Consider the following 27,906-nt stretch of genomic DNA (forward strand, 5'->3'; position numbering starts at 1 on the left):
CGACTATTAAATTAGTCGTCGACGATTTTAATAGTCGACATAATCGTGACTAGTCGACTAATCGTGGCAGCCCTACTCATCAACCCAGTGTATGAAAGTTGAAACAGCATTAAATGCACCATCTTCCCGATGCTAATGGATCCTGTCCTGATCAGCATGTGCTGCCTTTACTCTTTGGAAGCTAAGAGGTGTGCTCGTGCTATCCAAAAAATATTGTTCCATCTTTTTCATTCTTTACTTTAGTGATTTCCCTAAATGTACGTGAGGCCGCAAGCTGTAGCATCACTGACTCGGCGTCGTATTACTGCAGCACCTGGGTCTTGCAACCTGTTAAAGAGAGTACCCCGATTCTTGGCCTGACACTTGCCTACAATGCACAGCTTCTCACATTTCACAGGTTGCTCGCCTTTCTTGTGTCCACGAGCTATAGATCCCTGAGCATGTTTGGTTGCCTTGACAGGGACGTATTCATCAAAGCTGATGAATCGGGCTGCCGCACTTTATGTGTTAGCTTCTGGGTTACATCTGTACGTCTATTGTTTGAGGTTGTATGACCTTTTTGTCAACTTCATGACAGAATAGTGATGCTGTAGAAACAATGGTTCAAACCAGCTTCGGTGCTGCTGCAAGGCTCATCGCTACTACAGGTATTATTTCTGGATACAGTCTGTTGACATGGAAGACTTCTTTGTTTTGTTTGTCCATGGGGTTGTCAGGTATTTGTAAGAACGCCACCCTGGAAACGAGAGATTAATTCCCATGTCTGAACAGATTTCCTGCTTTGTTCCCTTTCTGTGCAGTTTGCTTTTGTTTTGTTGTTTTTATTTAACTCTACTGATCCTATAGGCTTCCTTTTCGATTCCCCAGCATGCAGATACAAGTAGGCAGCACACGAACGCACGCATTTGTAGCCCCAGTATCACAAGCGTTATTTGTGTGTGTGAAGGAGGGGGGCGTGTGCGTTTCGCTTCTGTCAGTCTTGATACAGACCAGTGATTTTCAGAGCTGGCGACACATTCCGTGAAATTAGCCCAAGGCCGACTGCAGCGCTGACACCGGGTCAGCTTTTCCTCATGTGCTGAATGATCAGAAGTCAGATTGACTGATGGTAATATAATCCTCCAAGCACTGGCGGGGGGATTAGTGGAAATGAATATGGCAGAAAGCAGTAATGTTCTCACAATAGATTAGGCCTGTTGACATGTGTATGTAGGAACATGATGAAGCCTCACATAGGATCTCTCTGTCTTTGTCTCAAACACACGCAGTGTGTGAGTCAGTCTGCACCAACGGGTTGTGTTGTGGTTGTATTCCCGTATAAACGCAAGGTTGCCGATGTCCTTTTGCAGTTAAATTGCCATCCTGCAGCAACTAGGTCACTGTTAATAGAGGGATTTTCTGTTTCATGAGGTCTGTGTATCTGAGGTTTTGGTTGGACTCTGAATGAAGTAGATAATGTGAATTTCATTGTATGCAGATGACAACAGATTTAACACAATCATCTTATCTCAAACAGATTGCATGCGATTGCCATCTCGACCCCATTCATTCACAAACAGCAACTGACTGCAAGTAGTCATAGGATTGGTCGCCATCTTCAGGGCAACCAGTTAAAAGCAAACTTTTTTTTTTTAAACCCAAAACTGACATTTCTCCTTGTATAGAAAGAAAACAAACAACACACGCAAAGTAAAGTCAAAGCTCCCTCAAGCCTGTAAAAACTTGTGATAATGGCTTGCTTTATTTTTAATCACTGGCTTTAAACAAGTTAGCAGTTGTCCCAAGGAGGTGCAACTTAATCCAGGGTTGTTGGCCCCACATACAATCTAATTGTATTGTTTAACAGCACACACACACATGCACACACACCATGATTTATTGGGTCAAACGATGAGGCGAGTGAAGCTGTGTACGACTTTATGTTTGCCCCCTTTTTTTCAAGTGTCTGTAGCTGTCATCTGAAGAATTAGGGTGCCTCTAATAAAAACTGAAAGTCAAAGGTCAGGGAAGGGTTGGCATGACAACAGACATGGATTTGCAATTGTTGCGGTGATGAGAGTCGACTGGAAAGCTGGGCGTGTATGTGCATGAGGTTAAATCCGGGGGAGGGGGGCAGACAAATCGAGAGCGTGCGTGTTTCTGAATGTGTGCTAATGTGTGTACCCCTATTAGAGAATGCCACACAATACCAATGGAAGGATAAAGACATTGTTGAGATTCCATAGAGCAAAGACTCAAGGACAGCCGACTGTGTTAGCAAACTCAAACAGGATGCACAGACGCAAACACAGATAAAAAGTGTGTTGAAGGGATATTCCTGGAGCAGCTGGAGGTTTTCTCCTGGGTTTTGATGTGTGTTAACTACAGGAAGTGATGCTTCTTGTTGCAGGAAATGATGCAATTTAGGACACTGGGCAGGATATGAGTTGTATCGTGATTGTGTGTCTGCTAGGCCACCTGCATGGAGGTTTTCACTCAACCTCGCAGCAACTACAACCTTAAAGTTAATTTCATGAACTCCACAGGTACCTCTTTAGTTACTATCAGAGTGTTAACAGTAAATATAAGTTTGCTACTTCCCACATATGCTGTACTCCAATAATCCTGTGGCTCTATTTCATGTATTATTATTATTGATATGTTGTTGGTTAGTACATTTACACAAGGGAACCAAGGAAATGATTAATAAGTTGGAATTTACAGCAACAATCTTAGGAACATTTTATATCATATTTAAAGCTAAAACAATGTAAAAATAACCTATAATTAACCTTCATGTAACCCATCCTCATGGTCCTAAATCCAGGTCTGCAGACATGACGTGCCCGTGTGTTTGCAGTATTTTTATTATAGTCTTTTTCCCACATGATGTTAGACATGCTCATAGTATCGTGCCGGCTAATATTGGCTGTGATAATTGCAGTTAGGGTGTGCAGACAGCATTCCCAGACAGTACCATAAGTTCACTCTTACTTTTGCCTTTGCTGTTCTTCCCTCGGACTCACCGAGGTTGCTTGTGTGGCGGCGTTTTAATCATCAGAACATAAGTGCAAATTGCTTCACAGCGTAGTGTGAAATGTTTTTTAATATGCCGTGTGTGTGTTTGTTTTGCATTCCACCTCTGCAGGACTGAACCTCTCGGTTAATTAGAGACCTGTTACTCACCCCCACTGACAGGCTTTTTTTGATATTTAAAAAAAATGGTTTTGTGTTATGAAGGTATCGAAAACGTACAAATCTTAAATTTAACAAAGTTGATTTTCACTCTGCTTGTTTTTCAGCTCAGTTAAGTAATTGGTTATCTGTTAAACAATATGTACGTAGCAATTATTGTCAAAATATTCTCAAAGGAGCTCAAAAACATTCAAACAAGGGTAAGAAAACGTTGGAAAAGTAAAACAAAACAAAACAAAAACAAAGCATACAGAGAACAGGGACCATCCTGCTTGTTGTCAGCGCTCAGTTCAAAACCCTGCATCTCTGGTGGTATGGGGGTACATTAGTGCATAATTTATTTAGTTGGAAGCTTATATAATTGGTGTATACCGTCAGTGGTGAAAGGTGTACACAGGTTTATAGCATCATATGCTCCCATCCATTCCATATTGTGTCAGTTTAATTGACTTTTAGTTACATTTTGCACGGCATCCCAACTTTTTTCAAAATACATGCATACCGAAATTTTATTAGGTCTCGGAGGGTAAAATATTGGAGGCTCCTGGTAATAGTCTCTGTAAATAAAGACCAAATACAAATATATTAATGCAGATTTTTGCTTTGTCTCGCTTTTCGTCACCAGAAGAGTGGATCCAAACACTTATATCTCAGTCTGTGCTGTAAAATAAACAGACTCTTACCCTCGTCTTCGTGCTTCTATCCATCTCTTTGTTAATGTTTCAGGATTTATTTGGGTTTGCAGCGTGAACTCACACACACACACACACACACACACGCGCGCGCAGCCTTACGTACAGGCGCTCAGTGGATAACTGTTTTTAAGATACGCTGCAAAGAGCCCGACAGTGGTTTTGAAGTAGTCATCCATCCTCCTTTAGTTGCAGTTTTACATCAGCTTGCCCGGGTGGCCGTCGCACAACAGAGTGGCACGCATTCCTTTTTAGGTGTTTAACTGTGTCACGCTCACTCATACACTTCTGTGTGAGTGTTTGCTGCAGATGAAGGGCACAGGGCGCATTGTGTCTGTGCGTGCTATCTCGTGTTCCTGCACAGACATGGGTGAAGGTTTTGTGTGTTGTCTTTACTAAGTGCTTTTAAAAAAGGTTAAGTAGTTCTCTTTTTTTTTAAGGTGAAGCCCCAGACTCTGCATTCCCAGTCAGGGTGTGTTTTCAGAGGAAGGGGCCATGTTATTCTTTGTTCTTCTTGATGTTTCCACAGACCTTAGACAGTTGAGGTTATCATCACACATAAACACACACAGTGCCTTTAGCTACCTTTAGCTGCTATTTTACCAACTGTAATACGATACAGCAACATGTGTTCATGTTCAAACATTGTAGGTAAACCTACACCCCCTCAGAGGAAAAATATTGATCACTTTTTACTAACTTACTGTAATCATCACATAGTGCTGCACATGTTCTTGTGTCGCTGTTGTGTTACTGGCTTTGTCGACATGCTGGTAGCCGGGTTTCGGGGAGTTCACGTGTTTGAATGTTTCCACTGTTTTTTTCCTGCTGTAAATTTCACCTGTTCTTCACACAGCGTTGCATTTCACAGCGTGACGTAAATCTGCCACAGTCGCTCTTGTCCAAAGGCGGCAGTGCGTGAGTTGTAGCCTATTGTGCGAGGTGGTGGGAGAGGTGTTTTTGAAGTGGGCAAGTAGGATGTCGTTATTGTCGGCAAATTGGTCGGTAGCGAATGTAACCGCGGAGCATGAAGGCATCTCGCGTGCAGCGCTGTTGTTGTGCTGATGGGAACAAAGATTCAGACGCACTCCGTCACCGTACTTTTGATTTTTCTTTTCATAATTTATTGCTTTTCTTAATGAAAAGACGAAATTAATCTGCACATACAAAAGAAGCAAAAAGTATAAAAAGAATCACAAAAAATGCACTAATTACACGTTCACGTGAGTAAAGAGCATACACGCATGCTGATGAGGCTTGGCTGTGAGCTGCAGGTCTAATGCAGTGTCTCTCTCTCACGGTGTCTCTCTCCCAGGACGGGTGGAGTCTGGTGGACTCCAGCGGAGCTCTGCGGCTCCCTCTCTATACCGCCTGGCTGGAGCTCAATAAGAAGGAGGTAACCTCTGACCTCTAGCTTAGTCCCCAACTGGGCTTTTTTTCCCCCTTCGCCTGGGTCTCATTTAGTCCTCGCTCTGCTTCTAGTACAGTCCACTGGACTAACTCTGTCACTTGGCTCTGGTCTAGTCTCCACTGTAGAAAATGCTGTCGTAGATGGTGTGGTTTTGGTTTGTTGTTTGGCTGTTGAAGGCTTTGACCTGGCTTTTCTGTTAGACTTCTTTATGAAGCCATGCATCACTTTTAAGGCCGTTTTTTTTCTTCCAATATTTAGTTAAATCGTAACATTTTTACATGTTTGCTAGCGGTCTGCTTCTTCACTGCTTTTGTGGACACTTGCTTCTTTGCATGATATTACCGCAACGTGCCAATAACAATGTGTCACTGGTAGAAGGGATGATTATTACGTCATCCCTGTGTTTGTCCATAAACACAAGGGGGACCCACGAGTCATAACATTGCTCCACAGTGTTCTTCCAACACTCTATAAATAAGTTAGCTAATACGTATGTCATGCATCAGTTTGTGAAGACTTGAACTGAACATTGAGGCCATCGGCACCTTGTAAAAATTGTATGTCAAAAAAGGGATAGATCTGAAGAAAATGAGGGCATTGCATCCACAGACACTAGTGACTTCTCAGTCACAAGGTAGTTACCCCATAAAGCGTGTATACAGCATTTAATGAGGTCATAAATCTGGTGAGAAGTTGGGTCATTTTCTTATAAAACACAGGAGGCCAAGCTGAAGGTTGTCATGGTGAAAGAGGACAGCTCAGGCTAGCCACAGAGTTAGACAGGCGATGGATGGTGGCTATATTGGACGAATGATGTTGAAGATGGAGCTGCCATGCAGAAGGAAAAGAGGAAGACCAAAGAGAATATTCATGTAGTGAAGGAAGGACGTGCAGAGTGTAGGTGTGACATAAGAGGATGCTATGGACAAGGTAAAATACAGGGAGATGATCCACTCGACCTCTAAGTGGAGCTGCCGGAAACTGTAGGAGACTGTCTAGTTAGACTTTCAGTTCATTTTAAGCAGTTGCCATTTCCTGACTATTTGAATGAGTTCTGCTTGTGTCATTTTTCAGACCTGGAAACTTTGTTTACTAGAAAACTTAAATCTCAAGGGATGAAAAATTAAGGCAAGACTAAATTACCAAATATTTTTCTTCCTCCAGTGGCCACTTGGCTCCAAAATACTCAAAAAATGATCAACACGCACACCCAGGTCCAGAACATTTTCATTTCATAAAACACAGGAACTTATAAACATAAGGACTTAAAAACAAATTCTATACCTGTTTAGGTTTTGTTGAAGCTTCAACTTAGGAGCTTGTTTTCTTTGTAGGGTGATCGGTATGCTGCCTAAAGGCTTCATATCCACTAATTCAAGTCACTGAAGGCTGGCTTCTTAAAAGACTTTTGATGGAATTATCTGACAAATAGTGTGCCTTCAGTTTGTACTTCAGTTTACGTGAGTGCATTCTTGCATTTTATTAGTATAATACTTAGGTTGAAGTAGAAATCATCTCTGTTTTGAACCCACACAGTTTGTGGCTAAAGCTAGCTAACCTTGATTAGCGTTAGCTGGTATTTTAGTACTCGTGTAAATATGCTAACACCAAACTCCAAGAAACCCAACATGGGTTTAAAGTTAAGGTTTCAAACCACATTGAGGATAAAGTTGAAGCTTCAACATGTGGATTTTAGAAACTGGTGGTTGACATCGTCATGGGAACGGCCATCTTTAAAATACAATCTATGCTTCTGCAGCTGTAAACTCACATGGTACAGTTGATGCGTACGCTCATGTCTTTCCATGGTTCAGTCTAGCTTTATGTATTGAGCCTCTTTTCTTCTTTTCTCAAAACAATATTTAGCACAAGTTGGTGGTATAAAAATACTCAAGTAAGTAAATAAAGTCAATGTCAGGGGTTTTTTTAGGAGTTCAATTTTATGTGTAACATCTGATTAAAAGGTTTTTGCTTTGTAGTTTTTGTAGGCACTAACATTGTCATGATATTCAGTTTTATGATTAATACTCAGAAACATACTTCCCAGGGCTAAGGGAGTCTCCTCATGCAGCACTTGTATCTTTTTCTGCTCCACTGCTCCGCCTGCCTGGAGAGTCTGCTACTTACAAATACCTAAACAGTGCATAAGCAGAAAGGACACAGTTACAGTGCTGTTGCTCATCATCTGTCAGTTCTCATTGCCTTCCTGTATAAGCATTCACTCAGGTGAAATAAACACGCTCGAGTCTAGGCAGGCAGGCAGACAAACAGGTGGGTAGACACCCACTGAGCAGTGGCTGTGTTTTCCTTGGCAACATCAGAGTGGCAGGTCTAAACTTTAAGCTTAGGCTCTGGTAATAATAACAGATGATAAATATCATCATGAGCTTGCACGCTTCTGTTTAGATTGTCATCTAACTTCAAATGCTATCATTAATCACCTGTTGTGTCGCTCAAAGATTTGCCCTCAGAATGAAATAGTAGTGAGAAGTTAGATGAATGCAGTACATTTGCAATTTTTTTGGGTCGGGTTTGTTTTGTGCAGAGTTAGCGGTCAGTAGGAACAGTGGATTGTGTGTTTTGGACTGTGGAGATACAGTAACTACACCTTTCTGTCTTATGTCTGCTTTTTTTGCACCTTCTCCAATTTTTGACATTCCTTCCTAACTCTGCTGCGATGTGAAATATTGTGTGTGTGTGTGTGGGTGTTACTAAGGGGAGGAAATTTCACACACCTCACCTAGCATGACCTAAACCTCTTATTAACTGTGCAAAAGACAGTGATTCAGTGGAATTTTTTCGTGGGGAGGTGGGCATAAAAGTAGAAAGAGAGAAAGAGAAAATCCACACAGTTTATAGCTGCTCTGCCCTCCCTGCAGTAAAATATTCTCCTCCTCCTGTCTTGCCTCTCGGCCTCCTCATTCTTCTCCCTGCGTCTCTTTATCTCTTCTGTGATCCCTGTCAGATCCGGCTTTTATTGCACCATTAGGTTTTTTCCTGCAAAACATTAGCATCAACCCTGATGATCCTTAATCGCTTTATGCTGTGAGCTCTGCGAGGCCCTTCAAATAACAATTAGATGGTCACTGTGCAGCAGTAGCTAGTACCTCAGAGGCCAGATTCAGACCTCTGTGTCACATGATCATAATTAGCCAAAGTCTGGTTGAAGATGCAACAAAAAATAGGATTTTTACTAATTGCATATGTACATGTATATACCAGGCAGAGTCCTAAAGTTGTGTATGTAAGTAAGTAATGTAAAAGAAGAGCAAAAGTTTATTGTTATTAATTAAGCAAAAGAAGACAAAGAGCCAAAGCCTGCCTATGAACTGTGCTTCCACCAAGGTCAACTTTAAAAAATAAAAAAGTGATCAAAAGGATTCTCCTTTTGCCCATCCTCCATCCTCCACCAGAAATTTCACGATTGTATTAGTTTTGCATTAGCTTGCTGACAAAGAGGCAGACAAAAGGCGCCTATGACATACCTCAAGCATTACAACAAGCAGATAAAACACATCATTCGGAAGGTAATGCCATTGATGTCAGCATACCGGCTGTTTGACTTTGCCAACTAGGGGGAAGGAATTTTCTCGAGAGGGTCCAAACAGGATAAAGTTACTCTTGCGTCCGCTTATGTGTCGTCTGCATGTTGGTTGTGCCTCTTGAAAGCCTCGAGCCAACAATGGCTGCTGTCCGTCTGTTACACTGACAGATAGATCGAAGCCGTGAGACGATGGGGATGGCAGTAACATATATTCTTGAACATGGTACATTGTAGCCTCGTGTAAAGTGTGTGTGTGTGTTCACACTTCTAGGTTTACACAGCCACAGGGCAGGTGAGGTAATGTGGACATGATAGAGTTTGTTGCTGCCAGAGGGAAGGTGGGATACGCGAGCCCGTGTGTGACATGATCGAAAATCACTTCACTTCACTCACATACACAAACACCAGAGTTGGTTTTGGTTCTGTGCCCATCTTTATTTTGGCTCCAGCCTTTTCCCTGATTAAAACCATTCTTTTGCGGCTACTTTATGAAAATAAAAACACGCTTGGTCCTATTTTGTAGTTTGCACAGTTTAACCGCAAGCACCAAAAACCATCAAGGGCACATTTTCAGGCATCCATTTTCATCCAGTCATCAGAGTAACAATGGCGTTTCCTCAGGCGACTGCAAATAAAATAAAAGACTGTGCGCTCTCCTTCCTTTATGATCCCAGTGAATTATGTGGACGTTTGCAGCGCTGCTCGCCACTTCCTGCATCGCTCCCGCACGCACGAGCTCGCCACTCGCTCACTCAATGTGCACGCCTGTAAACGCATTCTGCAGACATCCTTTCCATACTCCCCGAGCACATCTGTGAACAAGGACATAATCACCACTTCTGTCCTGCGACTCCACACACACACACACACACACACACACACACACACACACACACACACACACACACACACACACTCTTTCAGGTTGCTTGTTGCTCATTGTGACAGTGTTTAAGGTGTTTTCTGGGTCAGTCATTGAGCTACATGTAACAGTCTGTGCAGCATTGCTCTTTATCCTGGCCGCGGGGCTGGCTAAGTTATCATGTCGGCTTTGACAGACAGGCACGTAATAATGGAGTTGTCAGTGTGTGCGTCTGTGTTGGTGGGAGGAAAACGGTGTGTGGGCTTGAAAGTGTCCCCCTCAGACACACACAGTGTACACTTTTTCTGCATTTTTGCCTAAGCTAGAACTTGTGTGTATCCGTGCGTGTGCTCGCGCAACGCGGGTTTTCGGCCAATCACCTCATGCCCTCCGCCCTCCTCGTCTTTGTGGTAAGCTGTGGGGATCAAGTGCGTTGCCATGGCTGCAGCAAGCCTATCACCCCTGGAGACGACACCTTAGAGAGAGGGAATCCTCAACGGCCCGAGTCAGGCGGAAGGTAAATGAGAGCCTCTCATGGGGCCCCTCAAAGCGAGGGCCAAGTGCACTTTAAAAGAAGGGGTCAGAGAGAAGCCTGAAGCAGCTCATGTTTGAAGCTAACAGGCACACTTAGTGTTCAGTTATAGACATGGCAACATTTTACAGCAATTTAAATGGGAATTCATAAAAACAAAAGTAGTAGCAGCACAAACTGATTTTGCATTTGCGTAAACTCTAAAACTTTGACAGATGGCAGACTTCGGCGCAACTAGTAGACTAGTTTTGATCAGATGTTGGGCTGTTTATGCCATACAGACATGACAACTCTGCCAGTAGGGATCCACAGATACATCCATAGACACGGTAAAAGATAGATGTAACTTCTGGATCTGAAAAGTGAATACACAAAAGATGTAAACTGTCCGTTAGTTTACTGGACAACAGTGCTGAGCAGAAGGTGGGGACAGAAGTGTGTGTGTGTGTGTGTGTGTTATTGGAGGGGTGGGTGCCACATATAGCGGCCCAGAGCAGACTCCAGTAAGGACTCCGCCCTTCAGTGCACGGTGAGCTATAGTGGGGCCCAAACTGCATTCTCTTAATGACTTTTATAGAAGACTTCATATTGAATGCAATCCCAATTACATTTTTTTAAATTTATGGTCAATCCAAGGACAGGGTTAAAGTCTTTAAAATCTTTAGCCAATGAGCGTGCAGCTTCGCAGTCAGATCCACACCCTCGTCATCACATTCAGTATCCAATCACCAAAGATGGCTACGGAGACCAAAAAGGCTGATTAAACATTTTAATTCCATTTTCGACATCTGGTGCTTGAGCGTGGGAGTTTATGGCGAGTGGCTGACTTGTGGGGCCTTTGTCAGCCCTGAGTCTGCTGCTTCTGGGGCAATCAGTGAAGTCTCAAGTCTTATTCAGCAGAATATAGGAAAATATGTTTATTTAAAGGAATTTCTGGTGATCCGGAAACATTCTTGTTGCTCAAAGCTCTGTTAACAAAAACTGATGTTTTTGATATCTCTGGGATACATGACCAACGTTCGTTCACTCTTTCTGCTTGGTCTCGTTTAAACCTTAAACTCTGAACTATGCTTACACATCACACACACACAGAATGCATCGCTGACCCATATCTTTAGCTCGTGATCAGCTTTACATGAATTAGCAGAGTCTTAGTTTTAGCTGCAAGTATGCATTACACAGTGACAAAAACATTCACGTATTAAAGCACGTCCACTTTGACTCTGTGTGTGTGTCGATGTTTCTTTATGCTCTCAGTATCTCACACACACACACACACACACACACACACACACACACACACACACACACACACACACACACACACAGGCTCCAAGTAAATGTAGTGTACATTATACCATGTGAGTTTACTGTGTGATCAGCACCTGTAACAGCTGCAAGAGTCCGGGTTTCGGGTTTTCTTCTCCTTCTTCTTCTTCTTCCCAGCTTTGTTGTTTTTTCCCTGCTTTTATTTCGCCATCCACTGAAATCTAAAGAGATGCTGATAAGACGTTAATCGGAGCAGCTGCAGGTCAAGAACCTTCTGTTTCACCCTTTAAAGGCTTTTCTCCAGCACTGCTCCCACGCTTGCTCATATTTACATTGTTTAATCATTAGTTTCATTTTTTAAAATCTCATTTTATCTAAAGTGCTCGAGGAAAGAAAGCGGATCATTTCTACTTCTCCTTCCTTGTTTTTATTTTTTTATTTTTGATCAAATCTGAATGCGATCAACTCTAGATTTTATAAAAATGCAGCTCTAAAAATGTAAGAATACATAATGTGTGTATGTGGATCATTTAAACCTAGGTCTGTTTAGCTTCTTCTAACACTGTGCAAACACTTTCTGTAGCGGGGATGTCAAACTCATTTCTCATCATAGAGCCACATAGAGCCCACTTTGATCTTAAGTGGGCCGGACCAGTGAAACTTCCCCTTGTGTCAATGTAAAGATTTTTAATGACACATTTGATCCTTGAAATATCTCAGTATAAGAAAAAGAAGTGCAGTATAATCAGTGAAAAAAACCCTGCTATTTAATTGTTTCTCTATTCCTTAATTGGTGTGAAATGAATGGCCATGGTGGAGTAAGAAAAGTTGAAAAATATAGTTAAAAGCCCCAAATTTATCTCTTCCTTCATATTTTTCAAATTTGTCCAGTGGGCCGGATTGGAGTTTTCACCTGGCCAATTCTGGCCCCCATGCCTTATGTTTGACAACCCTGTTCTACAGCTTAGAAAGCCACATGTTGCTCTTATTTTCCTCTGGAGTCCAGTGGTGCCCCTAATCACAAATGGCCCACAGGGGACATTTTTGTGCATATTTCACAGCGGGGTTAAGCAGTAAAGGTCCTCGTTATTATCAGGGTCAAATCAGCCACGAGCCTGTCAAGCACATACTTTGTGTCTTAACTCCTTCATCTGAGTGGTGCTAGGAAGCAGGTTTCCCAAAGTGCAGCGTCTCATCACGGCTGCCGACATGTCCGCTCAGGAGGAACAGTCCAACTTACGTAACTTACTAATGACGTTGACATTTGAAGATTTTCAGCGATAAAGCATCGCGCTCAGCCAGCAAGAGGTTCATATTTGGAGTTTGTGGGGTGTCACCTGCCTACAGTGAGCTTAGTGAGCCTGGGTTTTGTTCAGACAGTGAGGAACAAAAGCAGGACCCACGATTTCAATCACATATTTTCCTCTTGGTCTTACATTTTTGTGATTCGGGTTTTAGACTCGGCTCAAGCTGTTTGAACCAAACCACCTAATTATTTGGGAGGGGAGAATTTAATCATGTGGTAGCAGCCACCTGGTCTGTTGTCACCCAGAGGCTCAAATTTAGAAACCTGAAGGCAATAGCCTTCTTTTAAAGTCAACGAACTGAAGTGACGGTCAGATTTGACAAGATTATTTAGCTGGTTTTCATGGGAAAAGTAGCCACAAAGACCAGAAGAGTTTGTTGCAGCAGGCTGTGAACGTGTTTATTTTGCTGTTAAATTGGCCGGATCCAAGCGGCCAATCAAGGAACTGCTGTCTCCATTTTTTAGCACATGTGCTCGTTTTTCATGTTCATTTTTCAGACGTTAAAGTTGCTGCTTGTTGTGTGGAGAAAAGGAAAGTAAAGCCTGTTAAGACACATCCTTGGACTCTGGAGAATTTTGATGTCGTTTTCACTGTTTGTTCATATCGATTCACTCTATGAATCCTAGACGGGCAAAAATGAGAGAATTCATCCATGATGCCTTGCTCAACCATGCCTGATATGCCCGATAAGGCCTCGTGCTTTCTGTCTGTGTCTCTATGTGTATGTGTGCACGACGTTTCCACCTAAAGCCTGTACAAATGAGATTACATGTGAAAGAGAAAGAAAACAGCAGCGGTGTCAGACGTGCAATGCTTCCTGTTTTTCTTATTGAAAGTGTGAAAGTGTGTTTTGTAGAATCTGTGGAAAGGGGGCATTTTGAAGGGAGTGGCCGTGATCAAAAAACCCTCCCTGTGGGTTAGAGTTATGCCTGGACCGGAGCCCACCTGAGCCAAAATAGAAGACAGTGCAGCCCTGTGCTGCTCAGTTTTTGCCCGTCTGCCATTTTCTCTTTTGTCTCTTTTCTCTGGACTTCCTTTTTTTTGTCCTTTGCCATTTTCCCCCTCTGTGTTCTTCTTTTGTTTCCTGTATCAGCCCCACCAGTATCTCATTACTCTACACCGATTAATGTAGCAGAGAATGCACACACACACACACACACACACACACTTTCTTTCTATCTGTGTCTCCTCATCTCTTCTATTGCATTAATTTTTCATCTTAAAATAATGCAGAGTCATACGTAACCATAAAGCCTTCACTCAGGTTCATTAAATATACTAAACTAGACACGTAAACCCTGATATCACAGTGTTGAGAATAAATACTTGATCCCTGCTTTCAGAGTTTTGAGGGGGTGTTTTGCTCTCCTTCAGTTCCCCGGATGTTTCAGGCGCTTCGGTGTAGTTTCTCTGATTTCCACCCCTATTGCTAAGTGGTTAGAAAGCATCTCTTGCTATTGTTCAGCCTGTCAGCCTTATGTAAACTTTATATAAACACAGCGCCACGATCAGATCTCAGAGCTTCAGTGCCGCCGTCTTTATGCACTGCAGAAATATACCATAACCCTAGTAGAGATAGCAGAGTGACATAACTTATGACTCCATCTGCTGTAAGGCACTCAACGCAAGACAAGAAGATACGAGTGCTTCATTTGTAAAGAATTTGAAATAAATCTCAGCTTTAACCATGAATGCACTGCCTTTTTTTTCCTGGTGGAAACTCTTTTGGATTTTAACTCTGCTCCTGTTCCAAAGCTGCTATTGTTAGGGAAATGCTCCATTGAACTTTGCTCTCAGGTTCGATATTAGAAACTCGAAAGCGATTGTGTGGCCTGATTTTCTAAGCCGAGCCACATTTTCTCAGATCAGCGTTCGTCCGCCACGGGCCTTGATGGAAGAATTAGGCTACTTTGTAATCATTAGGTGCGAGCTAATGCACAATGGGCTTTTTTGTCATCTTAAGCCCAGAGAGGCCTGAGCGCCGCCGCTAAAGTCAGCTAGACGTTGTTTGTGTAGCGCTGACCCGCGCTGATCGCGCTGCCGCCCCTGCCAGATTTCTAACATTGTGTGAAAGGAAACAAAGAAAGAAATCGAGCATTAAATGTTTTAACCGAATTCAGTCAGCTGAGGCAATTTACTGTAACAAAGCACACTCACGCAGGGAATAAGATACAGTTAGTGGGATTTCTCAAATCCCCACTATCATTCTTAAATGCCGATGAATGACCGTGATCTGTTTCATTCTGTGTTTCAGCCTAAAATGGTGAGCGTGGGGAACCCTTTTGGACCGTCCGGAGAAAAAGTGGCTATGGTCGCCATTGACGATTGTGACATATCCATGGCGATCCGCTTCGGAAAGCAGATCGGGAACTACTCCTGCGCCGCGCAGGGTACCCAGATTGGACAGAAGAAGTAAGAGGGAACCTCTTTCACCAACTTTCTTTTCTTTCTTTTCTCTCTGGACCTCTTCCCACACACATTCACTCAAACTAGTCAGACTAATGAGGGAATGTGTTGCGCCTCGGGGGCTTCGCCTTCATTACAGCAGATTACACAACTCACATTCTGCCATCTTCTCCCGCTTTTATCTCCTAATCTCCGTGCTCATCCGTGTGGTCTCTCTGCTGTCAGACAACCAAAAGCTCATCTCAGCGCAGGCTTTACAGGATTAACTGTGTGTTTATTACACACTCATCAATTTATATTTTTACAGTGTGCCTTTTCTTTTGGAAAGCTTGCATGCTGAGGCCCATTTACTTTGTAGAGGGTGGGGACTGAAAGGAAGCGAGAGAGAAAGCTTCAAAGGGGAGCTAATGAGCTTACATACTTTCAGGAGCTTGTTGCACCGGTCACAGACGCTGCGAGGCGTTTTGAGGATGCTTTAATTTGATCACGCTGGAATAATTAGACCGCTGCGTCTTATGTGGTGGAAAGTGGCGAGAGCCTGAGAGGTTTCACTTTCTAAGCTGTCTTGACAGAATCCAGAGTGTGGCTTAAGCTGCAGAGTGAGTCCTGTTGAGGCAGAAAAACATGAATCCACTGACACAACTGTAGAGTGCTGGGTGGGATTTCCCAACAATATTTCTTGCTGTAAATTTCAGGAGTATCTGGGAAAAAACCCCAACAAATTTATGAAAAAGAAACCTTTGGGATTTAAAGACTAGTTTAATATATCCTACAAGTCTGTATTGACACTGGAGTCTCTGTACTGGGTATCTTTTCACAAATATCCATAACACGGATTCCTTCAATACTTCAGAAAAAAAATCAAAACCCATTAACTCTACTGCTACATATTTATATTAATATTCATACAAATGAATTCTGGATCATAGCTGTAAGTTGAACTTGGGGCTTTTGAGTGTCTGACACTATGGTTTTTGCATTCTTGTGTATTTAAATAAAAGAACAAAACGAAAATCTGAACTTTCTAGATAACTGTTAAGACATCACCCAAGAGCGCTGAAGTTTATGGCTGAACGTTGGTTCAAAGAAGCCTGCAGATTTCTGCCGATTTGCTGAACGTCTAGAAGATTCATGGTTTGAGCCCTTCGTGCTCCCAGCCAGGCGATGTTATTTAGACCAGCGGTCCCCAACCTTTTTTGCACCACAGACCGGTTTAATGTCAGGCAGTATTTGCACAGAACGGGCTTAAAGGTGTCGCGGATAAATACAACAAAATAAAATGATACGACCAAGACAAAAACTGTGGTATTTTGTAAATATAATAATAAACGAGAATTCACTGTGTAATTGTGTAACTTTATTAGCAGCGTCCTCCTGAAATGAGAGTAACATCCTCCTCTCTGCCCCTTAATGCTCTCTGGTCGCTATGGTAACGCGTAAATATTTAATTCAAAATAAGCCACACATCTACAACGCGGGAAAAGACCCAGGGTAAACAGAGTTAACGATAAAAACCCTGAAAACCATAAATTTCACACCCGAGCCTCAACTCTCGCGGCCCGGTACCAAACGACTCACGGGCCGGTACCAAACAACTCACGGGCCGGTACCAGTCCGGTTGGGATCCGCTGATTTAGACCGTAAGAACAAAATTCACATTTAATGTCCCACGTAAATGTCTTTAGGCCTTTGATTTTGATGGTTTCAGAAGCTCTGGGTGTAAGCGGCTTCATATATGACCAAGTACGTTAAATCTGACCTTGGAAATGCTGCCTTTTAGCTGCTTTGTGATGGCTTTTGAAAACAATAACCTTTAACCAGAAATACCGATCATAGTGTAGGTGAATGAGGGAGCAGCTAAAACACCAAAGCCAAAACTACTCTCTTTAACTCCATTTTCTAAAAGTAAGTGAAAAAGATCACAAAAGACCCACTTTGAAGATTTTGCAGTTTTGATTTGTCTCATTCATGGTCTGTCTGCATTTTCTTGCAGATCACTGGACTTGACAGGGCCGCTGTTACTGGGTGGGGTTCCCAACCTGCCAGAGGATTTCCCAGTCAGGAACAGGAACTTTGTAGGCTGCATGAGAAACTTGCGCATCGACAGCAAGCCCATCGACATGGGCAGCTTCATTGCTAACAACGGCACCACAGAAGGTTAAGATGTTCCCTCTGCAGCGTTTCTATCCTTGCTCATTTCTGGAACCGACTTTTAAAGCTGTCATCAAAAACGAAGCTTAAATTTCCCCTGATTTTATTTACTTTTATATGCTCAGGGTGTCCAGCAAAGAAAGACTTTTGCACAAATGGTGTGTGTCAAAACGGAGGCACGTGTGTCAGCAAGTGGAACACTTACATCTGTGACTGCCCTACTGGTTACGGTGGCAAGAACTGTGAGCAAGGTAAGAAATGTGTGTGGGTGATTTGGTTAGTTTTTTTAGCAAAAGTGGACAGTGTGTTTGGGGATTTGGGGAATCCAGTGTAAAATAAATCCATTGTGCTTCCTTATGAGTTTGCAAAATCAATCAAATATATTATTGCATTCATAGACAGACGTGTTTCTGGCCAAAGGTGCAAGTGTCCGCTTGCTCATCTGTGTGTGTGTGTGTGTGTGTACATTTGTTTACCTATTTCCAGGAAATGGTGTGTGTTTGGGGGATCACATGGGATAAGGAGCATTTTCTTTGACTCAGCGTGACTCACGCAGCCTGTGTTCACCAGAATCACTCACCACAGCCTTAGGTGTGGAGTTTTCGGACAAAAGATCAAACTTTGGCTCTGAGTCACTTATCAAAACCCAGACTCACAGATTGAAATGAAAGATAAACACACACTCACCTGGGGCTGTGAAAATTTCAATTTTGCATGCTCTTACTGATTAATCTGGCATGGTGACATGTGATGGTAGGTTTTCAGTTTAAAAAGTCCAATGAGAGCTATGGTGGAATTAATGATTAGCCAATCAGCACCATGGGCGGGACTAAAGATGTTGCTAAACACTGTCAAGCTGAACACTTCCAATGGGGAAAATTGGATTGTAGGTTTTTTTGGAAGCCTCTCAAAGTTCACTTCACTACCACTACTAATTTGCATGGCTGTGCGTGCACGAGACTGAGGCATTAAGCCACAAACACTGGTCACTGTTGGCTAATTAGGACTCATCCTTGGAAATTCATTAGAGTAAACACACAGTATCAGACTGAAGATGGAAATAAAGTGTAACAGATTTCAAATTTCTGTGTGATATCAGCTCTAAGATCGCATAGCTGTCTTTGATGCCTCCTCAGCCAACATGTGACTAGTGGCTTATGTTATAATGGAAAAGGTACATGTAAATAGATGGGTAATCAGAGTACACAGATAACAATATTGAAAGATAAAGTGTAAGGTAATGGTTTTGTTAAGGGTATCTTGATATCCACATCTCTATCTGCCAACAGCTATTATTATTTATTCTCCATAACCCCTCTCGTGTTCTTATATAAAAAGTTGAATCTTTGAATCCTTGCTTCAGGGCGAGTTCCAAACAATATGTAAAGGTGTGAATACCTATCCTCGCCCTCTCGTCTATGAGGTAGCCGCCCAGTCAGTGCCAGGCCCTAGTATCCTGTATCTGAACTGGGCCGGGATCATAGCAAGCCGGGAAGAGGTTTTGGCTGCTAGGCTGCTTGTTGACACATTTGGTTTGAGGCTTCACACACTTCGCTGCCACATGAGAAACGTGAGATTTTGTTGCTGTGGAGCCAAAATCGTCAAGACTAGACTGACACAAAGAGACAGAATCTCCCTGGTAGTCACCCACTTGGCTTGGTTTTGTTTGATTGTTCTGATACCAACTACTGGACTTTGCTATTTTTGTGTGTGTGTGTATTTTTTTAAGAAATTTAATCCGTCCCTAGACCTGGTTCAATTGCTCTAATGTGCATTCACTATCATTCCACAGACTGTATGTAAAAGATGGCGGTAGCAATTGCAATGACTTCTGCAGCCAGAGGTGATCATATTTAGATTACAAGATGGAGTGCAATGCACAGACAGAAATGCCTCAGATACATAGTTAGATGTTTTTTGTTCTAAAAGGCTGATGGGGTATTATCGTTTGAGAATGCAATAACTGGAGAACGAGGTGTCATAGGAGCAAATTGATACCGTAGGAGCATCTACTAAAAATCTCTGACAAGGTCAAATCTCAGTGACACCGACCTAAAGGTCAGAGTAAGTTTTCTGAAAAACACGTAAATGCGATAAGTTGAGAAGGTGTAGGTGTCTACTAGGAGGCTGACGGGTAGCGCTGTGGTTGCCATTGTTTTTGCCATTTTCTTTTTAGTATTCATAATACAGTATATTTTGTGTATTTTAATTTTTCTCAATATATTTTATTCATGTCCAAACTAGCCAGCACCACCTAGACCCGAAGGACATGGCATTTCAGCATACTGTGTCCGTCTGTATGCTAACAGTGACAATGAACAGTCTTGAGTCCACAGCATAATGACCATAATAAGAATCTGTATGGAGAATATGAATGGGATTTTTACTTCAAGAACCTCATTTTATCACCTATTTTTATCAGATAAATATATAATAGAAACCATCAACAAGTCCATTTCAGCAACTCATATTAGCTGAGGTGTTATCTTTACCTCTAGCTTTTATCTGTTTCTCTTAATGTTGCCCAGCTACCAACACCGCTTGTGACTCCAGACATGAAGCTGTCCAGACTAAAATATCTTAATGTATTTAAACTCTACTACTGTAAGTGTTTTAGGACTTAAAGTCAATTCTGATCGGCACTCATGGTCCGTAGAGGCTAACGTTTTCTGTGACATTTCAGCTAGCACCATTAAGTCAAACTCTGGGTTAGCCTACATAACACTTTTAGAACTAATTAGCATGGATTAGCATGCTAACAGATGCATGCTAATTTTTTTTTTCTTTTAGTTCTGTTAACATATTAGAATACCAACATGCTTTCATTTCACTTAGACCACCGTCATGGCATGGCTGTAGATTATGGGGGTGTCCAAATTCATGGGCTGCATCCTCCTGAGGCCGCATTTGTAGACCGATTACGTCACAGCAACGCGCCGAAGGCTGTCCAAATTCGTAGTCTCCTCCGAATGCAGCCGACAAATGCATCCTCCTTTTCCCCGAATTTGAAGGATGGGTCGGGTGTGTCCTTCGTGGCCCACCATATCCCAAAATTCATAGTGCGGCCCAGCCAAACTCCAGTTTCCGGCAATGGTGGCCGCTACTAAGTTTTAAAATTACTCTTATTAATCTTTCTGGGTCACAAAATAAACTTTTAACATATTTTCAGGCGAGAATGTGGGAGTGCAAACTTCAAATATCTGCTCGGTTTATCAAGATATTGCAAATTTGCAAAAGTGCTTCGACGTTTTCTGAGACATCTGTTAATCACCAGCTCGAGGGTCGAACGGCAAACTCCCGGCACATCATTTTCAGATCACCGCGGACTTTCGCTACTCAGAGTAAACGTAATATATAAGTCACTTAGATAACCTAAAAATGTTATTGTTTGACTTTTTTCAGTGTTTTATTTGTTCACGAGTAAATCGGTTTGGATGAGATTAAAGTTATTAGATTGGATTAGATAAAATAAAATAAAACTCCTCCTTGGTTTTCACACAGCTGAATAAACATCAAACAGAAAAATGATTAAACAGAAGTGTGAGATGGTAGAGAATTTACGCCAGTGAAGAGGGTTTTTTTAGTTCGCGGAGGACTAAGCTTCAGCAAAGGAGACTAAAGTCACAATAGATACCTGCTACCATGAACAAATAAATGCCTTGTCTCATAATTACAGCTTTTGTGTGAGTGTATCTGTGAATGCTTCAGTTGAAGTATGTAGCCTGGGGACCAGAGAACATGGTATAGCTGAGGTGGAAACACTGCGTGCCCTACTGAGATCGACCCTCAGGAGAGCAGACAGCTCGAGGACATTGTTTGCTTACTCAGCATCAAATTAGAGCTTAGATAAAAACTCACATCTGTAGGAGTTTAATTAGACTTTAAGAATTCTTTTTAACTATGCTCATGGAAGAATTTTTTTGGGAAGTAAGCTTTTATTTTCCAGAATAAAGTAGTAATTATATGACATGCTGGAACGTAAATGCTGGAAAAAAACTCATCATTTCAACACTGCAACCAAAATATAGAAGTAAAAGAACTAAAGCAACTGCGTGTTTTAAATGACATCTAAAAAATAGACAAATACACAAATAACAAAAAAAGGTGTAAAGCTAAAAATAACCCAAAAAACTACAGAAAAGTCATTGCTACTATTTACCTATGGTTGCTATGTACAGCCACAGAAAATGTTTTCTTATGCTTAATGCTGCGTTGATTCATATGTAGTTCCTACAGTTCTCATCTGACTTTTAAACACATTTATTTCAAACACTAATGTGTTTGTGCGCACGACCTGATTCTCGTCCCTCCCAGTGATGCCATCACCTCAGTTCTTTGGCGGAGAGGCACTGGTGTCTTGGAGCAACCCGGACATCACTGTTGCTGTTCCCTGGTATATTGGCCTAATGTTCCGCACCCGGCGTCCTGCTGGCACCCTGATGCAGGTCAATGCTGGGCCTTCCTCTACCATCAACCTCATGGTAAGAAGCATTGTTGGAAAAATTGTCACCCTCAGCAGTTTGCAATTTAAGCTTGTATACAGGTTCTAGACTACCTCTAAAATGAGTGGGAAGTGCTCAGTTTCTGCACCCCCCCCCCCCCCCCCCCTTTCCAGGTGAGTGAGCAGCGGGTCCATATGGAAGTGTTGCTGAGGCACCAATTGGTGGCATCGCTGAGCTTTCCTCAAGTGCGTGTCAATGACGGGGAGTGGCACCACTTGCTGATTGAACTGAAAAGCATCAAAGATGGCAAGGAAATCAAATACATGGCAGCTGTCTCTCTGGACTACGGCATGTATGAGGTACAGGGCGTCTTACTTTAGAGATGATAAAGGTAGTCAAGAAAGGTTGTATTAATTTTAATTATTGTCTTATTTTTAAGCAGAAGTCAGTCGAGATCGGCAATGACCTCCCAGGCCTCAAGCTGCAAACTCTTCATGTTGGAGGTTTGCCCGGGGAGAGAAACGATGTCATCAAAGGATTTGTTGGCTGCATACAGGTGGGTGGGCGTGCACTTTGAATGTCACATTTTATTTCTTCTTCAACCTTCTTTCCTGATCGTCTCCCTCATGAATGTGTGCTATCCATTAGGGTGTGCGTATGGGTGAGACATCCAACAACGTGGCCAATGTGAACATGGCTCAGGGCCTGAAGATCCGTGTGGAAAACGGCTGTGATCTGGCTGACCCGTGCGACTCCAACATCTGCCCAGAGAATAGCCAGTGCATTGACGACTGGAGCACACACACCTGTGCTTGCGACCCAGGTAAGATGCACAAGCAAAAAAACATACATAAGTTGGTTGAGAGAGCTCAATATGTTGCCTCTTAAGAAAGTGTGTGAACGTAAACATCTGTATTTCACGCCTTTAGGCTTGAATTCAGTTCTTGTTTGTCTGTCTTTCCTGCAGGCTACTTTGGGAAACAGTGCGTGGACGCTTGTAAGCTCAACCCCTGTGAGCACGTTTCCACGTGCGTCCGCAAACCAAGCTCCTCCCACGGCTACACCTGCGAATGTGGACAAAATTACTTCGGCCAGTACTGTGAAAACAAGTAAGGTTTTTTTTTCTGAGGGCAAGCAGGGAGAAGGGTTTTCTTGCACACCACATGTACAACTTGTATAACGCCACTGGAGCAATGCAGTGATATTTGAATGGTAGCTTTGAAGATAGGCTCCAGGTCAGATACTTCCATTGGCTCTGGTGAATTGAGATGGTAATAAAATGTTAATAACATGGAATCAATTTGCTAGCAGACTGAAAGCAGACCTGTGTGCGAGACACAATATCCAGATGTTATAAACAAACCAGACTAAACATGGATATTGCCTCCGACAAAGCTCATTAATCCTCTTTGGTTCACTGAGGTTTCTTTCTCATTCTGTATTGTTGCCGGTCCTTCAGGGGAGTTTTATTAGTCAGTAATCCGAGCCTGACAAGTGTGTTTGTATGGGTGCCTGAGAGTGAGAGAGGGACAGATCAGCCATTTATTTGGGAATTAGTCGAGCAGTGGTGTAAGCATTTCTGCAAAGTAGCCAGCCCTGATCGAGAATCACTCATTTCCCTGTGAACCCTGTCCCCTATGACACGCATCACTTCCTGTCTTAAGCAGGATGTGGGATTCCCCCTGAATGCTTGACTGCTCCTCCACAGGTGTTTAGTCTTTGCTTCCCTCATCCTGCCGCTCTTCCTCCGTCAGATCGCATTGCACCGGCAGAGATCGCATCTCGAGGAAGAAAAAGAAAGTCCGTGTGTGTCTGAGTGACTGGCTTAAAAGTGTAGAGGAAGTTTACTGTAGATTTGTTTATTTGGTGATAAACTGAAGAGATAATCGACCGTTTGTTGGATTGTAGGCGCTGATACCGAGTCAGCAGCATGTCACAACCAGATCACGCAGTGCATGGCATTTTAGAAAAGCTCCTTTCAGCCACACCCTGGTCACAGGGGTCACCATAGCAGGTAGATTTACATGTTTGATTTGGAAGCGTTTTACAGCAGATGCTCTTCCTGATGCAACTCCAAAGAGGATTTGTGTCTTTAACTGGAATCAGACTGGTACCAGATCTCGACCAGGCAAAACCCAGTACAGGAAGGTCTACTACTACCACTACCTACTACCACTGAAGGCGTGGTTGCCGAGGGTGCCCTCTGGTCAAGCCCCGCCCCTCACCCTTTGAGTAATGTTACAATAATACACAGGTTTTTGCCTTTAGTGTTTCACAAGAGTTAAAAAGGTAATGTCCACAATTTAGACTTTTTGACTCCAGTATATTTTATTAAAGTTTAGCCAGAGCAAAGCAAAAGTCAAATCAAATAACAATAATCACATAATCAAAGCACTTGAATTACACTTATCAAGTTAACCTGCTCTGAGCTAATGCTGATCTTGAGAGAAAAGAGGTTGAGGAGAGAAGGGCACGCCTTGGCCACGACACCCTTATCTCTGTTCCGTGTAATTGTACTTTGCAGTTTGCGTTTCATTTTGACATCTACTGTTGTCTTCAATGGCAGAGTGGAAGAGAAATGTCACGAGGGCTGGTGGGGCAGTCCCATGTGTGGACCCTGTAACTGTGACACAAGCAGAGGATTTCATAAAAACTGCAACAAGACCACCGGGGAGTGCCGCTGCAAGGTAAATACGTACATAATAAGATAGATTTTACAAATATTACAGTGTTTCTTCTTGAAGGAGGTTTTTAGTTCATATTAGCAGCAAATTCATGTAATATTCAAAGTCTCCTCCCTGCTCAGTGATGTGTGTCTTCTCTCCCAAACCTCCTGCAGGATAATCACTATCGTCCAGAGGGAGAGGACGCTTGTTACCCCTGCGACTGTTTCCCTATAGGCTCTGAGTCTCGAACCTGCGACCCCATCACTGGGCAATGTCCCTGCAAGGGAGGAGTTATCGGTCGTCAGTGCAACCAGTGCGATAATCCCTTCGCTGAAGTCACTCCCACTGGATGCGAAGGTATGTGAAAGAAATATTTGAGAAGGTAGAAATATCATTGATTAATTAGCCTTTATAAAAGAGTACACTTCAACTTCTGTGATTAAGGATTAAAAATGAATAAGTCAGGATGCAATATAGATAGACATTTATTGAGTCCCATAGAAGCTCATGAATAATTAACTGTGTATGAAAAAGGACGCCATGAAGGTCAGATCAGAATAACTAAAGGGGACAGTAATAAAAGGTCATTTCAAAAGTCGGGTGCATTCTAACTCTAGCTGTTCTCGGTTCACAAACTGGGTCCGGCTCCTTCAACAAAGCGTCAAAATGAGACAAATGGTGTCGCTCACATCTGCTGGTGCTGCAGTCGAGCTAACTTTGCATCTTTGTCACCACCCAGTCATGCAGAAGAGGCAAGTCTGGCTCAGTGACTAACTTGGCACCGGGACTGCACACACACAATACAGTAGAGATGAACAGAAGACAAAGCCCCCGAACAGAAAATGAATGTCAGTGTGCTTACTGTTTGACCTAATAGGAAGCCTTTTGGAGGCTGAGAACGTGCTTGGACTTTTAAAGGACATGAAACCCTAATCCATGGTCTGAGTATTGTTGTTTAGCCAAAATGTTGGAGTGGATTTAGTGCGTTTTTTCAGATTCATAAGACTCTAAGATGTAGCTGCCTTTAATAGACCTCATGCCACAATATCTGTTCTGGACTAAACACAGCTTCACAGTTAATTTGGTTTAAAAAAAAAAAGACCTTCAACCACTCCTTATTTTAATTATTCTTATTGTATTTAATGGAGAAGCTTGGAGTAAGTACACTGGCTAAGTTATGTATCATAGCTTGTGCAAGCTTGCAGGTCCAAATCTGGTTTGTCCTGGCTGTCAAATACGCTGACATGAATTATGTCTTGCAGCTTGTGCAACAGCTCTGCAGGATTAATTTGGTTGAATTTCTGTGTGTTTTTCCGTCTGGCTGTTTTATAAGGTGGTTAAAACGGATCAGCCGGGTCGGACGTTTGCCTTTTAAAGCGATGCTTTTTTTGTTTTGTTTTTTTTAGCTGATTGAACCTCAGTTTGTGATTTGTTTTTAGCAGGCCCAGTTTAAGCATCATACCACGTGCAATGTAAAAAGTAATTACTGTGTTTTAAGACTGTTCTTAAGCCTTACCCTCATGTCCACAGTGGTGTATGAGGGCTGCCCAAAGGCCTTTGATTCTGGCATCTGGTGGCCCAAGACAAAATTTGGACGCCCTGCTGCTATGAAATGTCCCGAAGGATCTTTTGGTGAGTACTTTTAACTGCACACTGTCTTTCACTCTCCAAGGCTTAACAACACAGCAATAAAGCACCCTGATTGGTTCATGAGTCCAGAGGAGCTTTTTAACCAGCCAATCATGTAGAGGTTTGTGTGTAAAGGTACATCAGGTACATTAAGAGCTGGCGGCGATACCATTCCTCTTGCTCACTGTGTGTATGAGAAAGGTGAGCTCAAGAGTCACGGTCAGTGACCTGTCCCAGTAAAACGTTGCCTCTTTCCTGGTTACTCCCTTGGTAACTGCAGTCACCATGGTGCCCTTTTTGTTGTCTCCCAGCACTCAATAGGGAATTTATTTGTGAGCATTGCTCAGTGCCCTCCTTTAGCTCCAAGTGGCAGGCATTTCTCCCTTTACAACAGTGAGACTTTCCCAAACACCACCTGACTGTAAAAACTTGGTGTAGTTTTACATTTAAGCACTGAGACTGGAAAGAATGGTCTTACATTCATCAGGTATTTAAGTGCTGCAAATCTTCAGAACAGTTCTGATCACGATCTGATTGGAGTTTTTTGCTGTGCCTTTTTAAAAAATGTGTGTCCTTACTATACTACTACTAGTACTTACTACTACTTACTAGCCCAGTCAAATCTTTCTCAACTAACAAAATCAAAAAATAACTAAGAAATAAATTTCTGAAAAATTGCTGTTCAAAAATGAATAGTATAATTATTTGTGATCATTAATGTGTTTAAAATTATTTTAAATATATAAAGTGTGACATTTTAAATGTATATGTTCTGTATAATTTTCCCTTTGTGTTGCTATGTTTGTTTTCCCCATTTTTTAAAAATTTCATTTATTTAAATATTGAATATTTTATTTATTCTTCATATAAGTGAGGAGGCTGTTATTCAAAGTCTATTGGGAAGTCAGTTTGTCCCTGTTATCTGACTGGTTACCATACAAAATAGTTGCCTCCAGCTAATCTATTAAAAGATACAAACAAATTAAAATTAGAAACAAATATTGAATGATTAAATACAAAATGAAAAAAGCAAGACAGGACTATATAATTATATAACTATATAGTTTTTTTATGTAGCATTTTATACATTCAACAATGTCTATGATTTTTTAATATCACCTTTGATGCATTTACTGGCATATACATTTATTCATGTAATTGTGTTTTTTTTTTGTTTTGGTTTTATAATGTTGTCAGTTTCGTTCCTCTGTACAAACAGATAACATGCAGTTCATATCTACTTTCATGTGAAAGAAAAGTATTTTAAGATAATAAAACTGTTTGAGGCAACAATAAAATTTGCTAAGTAGTTAAGATATGAAATACGTTATTTAAAAAACATACATGGACAAACACGTAATAAAACATAAATCTCTAAAGTAAGCAAGAAAATATGTGATCATAGTAGAACAGTCAAATGTTCTGACATGACTGCACTTACACTTTTTGCCCCTTTTTGCAAATTTTTACCTCAATGCAAATGCACAATTTTAATGCTATAGAACAGAATTTCCTCACAGTGTTTTCTTCTCTCTTCATGTGTTGGTAATAGTTGTGAGCAAATTGATTTCCATGTCCTCTGTTTTTTATGTTATTTGTTCTTTTCCAGGCACTGCCATCCGCCACTGTAGTGATGAGAAGGGCTGGCTGTCACCTGAGCTCTTCAACTGCACCACCATCGCCTTCACACATCTGAAAAAACTGGTGAATAAAAGACAGAAATAAGCATGAAAGCAGACAGGGGCTTTTATTAGACTGAACCCGAGGAACTTTTCCCTACCTTGACCTGCCCGTTCTCCCTCTCTTTACATCCTCCACTCT

The 27,906-nt window shown here is 42.0% G+C and overlaps 1 protein-coding gene across 7 annotated transcripts in view; it reads left to right on the plus strand.

The window, feature by feature from the left end:
- Positions 1–27,906, plus strand: part of celsr1a (cadherin EGF LAG seven-pass G-type receptor 1a) — a 95,062-nt gene that overhangs the window by 50,285 nt on the left and 16,871 nt on the right. For 5 of the 7 annotated variants that reach the window (XM_005725107.2, XM_005725104.1, XM_005725108.1 and 2 more), the window contains exons 7-18: positions 15,046–15,203; positions 17,191–17,354; positions 17,474–17,599; positions 21,663–21,829; positions 21,964–22,149; positions 22,230–22,346; positions 22,439–22,613; positions 22,758–22,899; positions 24,357–24,477; positions 24,630–24,813; positions 25,987–26,088; positions 27,695–27,789. In XM_005725107.2, the coding sequence (XP_005725164.1) occupies positions 15,046–15,203; positions 17,191–17,354; positions 17,474–17,599; positions 21,663–21,829; positions 21,964–22,149; positions 22,230–22,346; positions 22,439–22,613; positions 22,758–22,899; positions 24,357–24,477; positions 24,630–24,813; positions 25,987–26,088; positions 27,695–27,789 (1,737 nt within the window). The remainder of the gene's footprint in view (positions 1–15,045; positions 15,204–17,190; positions 17,355–17,473; positions 17,600–21,662; positions 21,830–21,963; positions 22,150–22,229; positions 22,347–22,438; positions 22,614–22,757; positions 22,900–24,356; positions 24,478–24,629; positions 24,814–25,986; positions 26,089–27,694; positions 27,790–27,906) is intronic. The other 2 variants (XM_005725105.1, XM_005725110.1) reach the window with 1 other exon arrangement.

This window comes from Pundamilia nyererei, unplaced genomic scaffold, assembly GCF_000239375.1.
Source record: "Pundamilia nyererei isolate P.nyererei 1_Seehausen unplaced genomic scaffold, PunNye1.0 scaffold00014, whole genome shotgun sequence".
Lineage (NCBI taxonomy): Eukaryota > Metazoa > Chordata > Actinopteri > Cichliformes > Cichlidae > Pundamilia > Pundamilia nyererei.